We start from the raw sequence: 5,090 nt of genomic DNA, 5'->3' as shown, positions 1-5,090 counted from the left end.
AAATGGATCCCGTTCTTCTGCTCTTGTGGTGCCCCACTTTGGATAATGGGCTTAAGTTTAATCCAGGAAAGTATAAGAGGTGCTAGATCACTGTCATTTCTTATGATTAATATTCCATTGTAAACATGTACCAAATTTTGATAATCCACTCATGGATTGACGGGCACTTGGGTTATTTCCACATTCTTGCAATAGTGAACTGTGCTGCCATAAACATTCGGGTGCAGATGTCTTTATCGTAGAATGTTTTGTGCTCTTTTGGGTAGATGCCTATAGCAGGTAATTTTCTTGATTGGGCTTGAACTGCAAATTCTTTTTCTTGTACCACAGCTCTGGTCTCAGTTCAGCTGGTCTTCTTGGGATCTGTTCCATGCATACATGGTTCACGTGTCAGATTTGGGTAGAGAATTTGGAGATTCCCTCTTTGACTCTTTCCTTGCAAGAAAAGTGTGCCCCATTGCAGCTGTGTGCACCTTTCAGACTGCAGTCAGCTCCAGGCTAAAAGCTGGAGAGATAGGAACTCTCATGTAGAGCGCCTGTCTCTCCTCCTTCAAGTGAGCATGAACTCTCCACCTGAGTCCCTCTGCTCCTGTTCACTCTCCATTAGATGTGACTAGTTGCTTTTTGTATTATGTCTGGGTTTACAGTTGCTTTCTACAGGGAGATGGTCTACAGGATCTTAATCTGACATACCTAGAAGCAAAACTCAAATGTCTTTTTTTAATATCAGAATTTTGTGTTTTGTAATTGTTGTAGTCCATTTGTGTCACTATAAAGGAATACCTGAGGCTGGGTAATTTATAAAGAAAAGAGGTTTATGTGGCTCTTGGTTCTGCAGGCTGTACAAGAAGCATGGCACCAGCATCTGCTTCTTGTAAGGGGCTTAGGAAGATTCCACTCAGGAAGAGGAAGGGGAGCCAGAGTGTGCAGATCACATGAAGAGAGTGGAGGCAAGAGAGGAGAGGGAGAGGTGCCAGGCTCTTTCCAATATCCAGTTCTCATGGGAATTGAGTGAGAACTCACTCACTCCTGGGAGAATAACGATAAGTCAGTCATGAGGGACCCACCTCTAACATTAGGATCAAATGTCAACATGAGACTTGGTGGGGCCAGACAAACCATACCCAAACCATAGCAGTAATTAATTATAATTAGTGATCAAAAAATGATTTCCTTTACTTCTGCATCTCTAGACTATATATGAGATGAGGAAAGAATTTGCTCACTTCAATGTTAATTTCAACTTAATGTATAAAACTATATCATTAACTTTGAAATTAAAGTTCTAAATTGTAGAGGATTGTACAAGTCAATTCTACAATTGTTTACTAATTGCCAATTCTTTGCAAGGCATGATGCAAGAGATATAAAGATATATAAAAAATGACCCTGGCCCTGGAAGTTTGTAATCTAATAGAGGGGATAAAATAAATGCCTAAAAACCATACACAATGGGCTGTTCATGGTACCATAAGAGGAAAGCAAAGTGTAACAGAAGTTCAGAAGAGGAAAGACTATTTTTCATTGATGAAATGAGGAAAGACTTCATGGAAAACAACCATTGGGATGGTTAGAAGATTAATAGGTAGCATCTAATTGGGGTAGCAAAGGGAAGGACTTTCACGATGGAGCAGCATAAATAAGGGTAAGAAAGGGAAATGCAGAAAATATGTGGGCAACTTTGTACCTGTGGTTCTCAAACTTTAGTGTGTCCAAGAACCACCTGGGGAAGCTTATCAAAATGTAGATATTTGGGTCTTAATAACAATTCTGATTCAGAGGTCTGCAGTAGGGTCCAGGAATCTGAATTTTTAAGAATTAGACCAAAGTATTTTCATTCAGGTGCTCTGGAACCACCCTTCACAAAATTGGCTTCGAGTAAGATCAGTGTGTGGATTGATAGATCAGTCTAGGAAGATTAGTTAGAATAGGGTAGTTGAGAAGACTGGAATCCACAATAATGATTTTGTTTTGAGTACATATTAAATTGTTAAAAATGTTATATATTTTAGAGATATATTTTGAAATGTTTACACTGAAATGATATGATGCTTCGAATTTTCTTCAAAATCTTGTCCGGGCAAGATGGGAAGTGAAAAGAGAGTTTGGGTGGGCGTATGGATGAAAAATTGTTTGTGTGTTGATGATTGCTGAAGCTAGGTGATGGATTCATGGCGATTTATTATGCAGCTCTTTCTATCTTTGTGTATGTTTGAATGTTTCAATAATAAAAAGTAAACAAAAAGAGATTGGAGGAAATGGGAAAAACAGAAAACAAGTTAGAGATGCAGTATAGTTCAGTGGTTAGTGCATGGTTTATTGTCTGGATAGCTTATGTATTGAAACTTCCTAGCTATCCCTCAAGTTCCTCATCTGTAAAATGGGATAACTATATATTATTGATAGGGTTATTTGGAGGATTAAATCAGATAATGTAATATAAAGCACTCAGCACAATGCCTAGCCTTTCATGTTCCATAAGAGAGAGCTTTGGCCAACAGTGGAGTGTGATTAAAGATGTTTGAGCATGAGGTGACATAAAGCTGTTTACAGAACTATTGGAAAAGACTATTTCAGCTGACTGGGGTTACTACACAAGGAAATTAAGATTTTAGTATTAGAGCCAAGGAAACCAGCAAAACAGGTCATACCTAGCACAGTCTCAAAGATGAACTGGGCATACTCCTGCCCGGAACCTGTAGATGCTGAGTTAGCCTTAGTGACAGAGGGGCAGGTTTTCTGCCTGGACAAAGCCTGGAACCGCATGAGAGGGTAAGACTGGTGGGGGCCAGCCAGGAATGTGCATTTCAAGGCCAGTGCAGTGGTGGAGGACACCAGATCCAAGAGAAATCCGTGGGTTCTGGCAAGTGCGGGGTCTACCTAGCTGGGCCAAATGACTGGAACACCCAGAGTCATGAAGGGAAGAGGCTTGTTGAGACATCTGGACAGGTTTAGGGACTCTCACCCAAATGAGCAGGCTGGGCGAAGAAAGATCTAAAGTCACCTGCGATTCTAGACTGGTGAGGCCAAAGTGCTGCAGAGACAGGGAGCCACGATCGGTTTCCAGAGGGGTGGAATGGGGGCGTGAGGTGGGTGTGGAAGGAAAGTAAAGCCCAAGTCTTGAGAGGAATCAGTAGTATCACTGGGGAGGCAAGTTGTGCTAGTTGAGACCTGTGAACCAGCACTCTGATTCAGGACTCAGGATTCCCGCACAGCCACCTGGAATGGCTACTCCAGACAGACCTGGATTATCATGGTCTGCAGAAGGCAGGGTGTCTTCCCTATGGTCCCAGAGGTTAGGTTTTATTAGCCTCTTCACCAGAGATTCTCTTAAGTCTCATCTGGTTTGAGCTGTAATAATCTGGTCTAATGAAACATAAGTAATAGTAAGTTGTAAACACTTGTCTCGTCCCTCCCATATCTGTACTCTTGTTTTAAGACATCTCAAAATATCACTTGTGGAAATACATGGTTGCTTGTATATGATGGACAGTCCTGTCTCCATGAAGCTGGTTATAAACTGTCGCCTGTTTATTATAAAGACCTCTCTCTCCTCTGCCTCCTATTCTGGTTAGTACTGTACAAGAAATAATTTAGGTCTCAGGTATATGATGATGATGGAAACCCAAATGTTGTGTTTTAGTCTGAATTTGCTTGACTCTAAGATTAGATGATTAACAAAGTTTAGAGGATGGAGGTTCTCATTCCTAATAATAATTTGTCCTCATGAAAACAAAACAAAACAAAAACTTGTATTAATTGACAATATGTTTTTTGGTGAATATTTTTGAGAAGACAGAATTATTCAGGTACTTTTTCAATCTTCATTTTACTGCCGTAGACCTGTCCTAAATCTTAACAAATAATATTAAGCCACCAAGGAACTGTTAAAAATTTACGAAACTTACCTATAAGAGAAAACTTTTCAGCAATTAAATAGTGATGTAGATTGATATTTATTGACATGCAAAGATACCCAGAATATATACTAAGTGAAAATATCAGGTTTCAAAGCAGCACGTATAGTTGAGCCCATTTTTGTAATAAAACATGTCAGGTGTAGGGGCGGGTGTGTTTGTGTGTGTGTGTGTGTGTGTTTAGGTTGAAAAACAATCTTCGATTTCTAGATATGTACTCTTTAAACTATATTTTCGATGTTTCCTCTTATTACTTTGATCTTCAAATGAAGAATGCTTATATACTTAATTTTTGAACTTGTAAGTATTTGTACAGTGATAAGAACTTAGCAAATAGTTGCTTTAGGATATGTGACCCTTAATAGAAAATTTTCATTGCAATGTTTTTCGTTCCTGGTTATAGACATAAAACTATGTTTCTGAATTTTTTTACGCAAGGTAGTTCATTAACATTGGTGTGACTTTCTATGTTGAAACTAACTCTTCTTTTTTCTTTAACAGCTGGCCAAATTCCGCAGTCTCTTGTGTACGGCGGAGGGGGAAGCAGCGGCTTTTTTGTTGAGCAATCACCGTCCGCCACAGCCCCTGAAGGGCCGCAAAGTGAGAGCCTCTTTCCATTAAAAGTTGTTACCAGTGGACCACCCCAAACATGACTGTAGAGAGCCAACAAAACAAAACAAAAGACAAAAATCCCTGCTAATATTTTTTTTCCTAGAATTCGAACTTACGGGTACTATTTTACTATCAGCTTCAGTGACAAAGAAAACCAGATCTCTTTAATTAAACTATCATCACTCCTCTGTCTCAGATTCGCATTCATGGATATTCAAGCAGTGAACGTTTTTGACATTTATCAAAACCCACAAAATATGTCTACTTCAACCTGCGTGAAAACATGATCAACGTGGTAAACCTCACAGTGTATCAAAACTTTTACCTTGTCATAGAGATTGAATTAGCTACAGCTCTCAATGGTGTTAGGTGGAAAACCTGAATTTATTTCCCAAATGATAGGATTGTGATACCTTTTTTGAAACAAGTGATTCCGCTTAATGTTTTGTTATTATTTCAATTCATAAAAAGGAGATAGTATTTCCTTTTAAAGTGAATTTTGACGATGATTATGTTACTCATCCTCATTCGATGATACCTTTAATAAAATGAACAATATGA

The 5,090-nt window shown here is 39.0% G+C and overlaps 1 protein-coding gene across 1 annotated transcript in view; it reads left to right on the top strand.

Moving 5' to 3' along the window:
• The window catches only part of CA13 (carbonic anhydrase XIII), a 31,183-nt gene extending 26,507 nt beyond the window's left edge, over positions 1-4,676 (top strand). The window contains exon 7 of the mRNA XM_012643599.1: positions 4,419-4,676. Within this exon, the coding sequence (XP_012499053.1) occupies positions 4,419-4,538 (120 nt within the window). The 3' untranslated portion in view covers positions 4,539-4,676. The remainder of the gene's footprint in view (positions 1-4,418) is intronic.
• The last annotated feature ends 414 nt before the right edge of the window (positions 4,677-5,090 follow it).

The sequence above is a fragment of the Propithecus coquereli genome, unplaced genomic scaffold (assembly GCF_000956105.1).
Source record: "Propithecus coquereli isolate 6110/MARCELLA unplaced genomic scaffold, Pcoq_1.0 Scaffold2, whole genome shotgun sequence".
Classification (NCBI taxonomy): Eukaryota; Metazoa; Chordata; class Mammalia; order Primates; family Indriidae; genus Propithecus; species Propithecus coquereli.
Note: the sequence above shows the minus strand (reverse complement) of the source record. Positions and strands in the feature narration are given on the sequence as shown.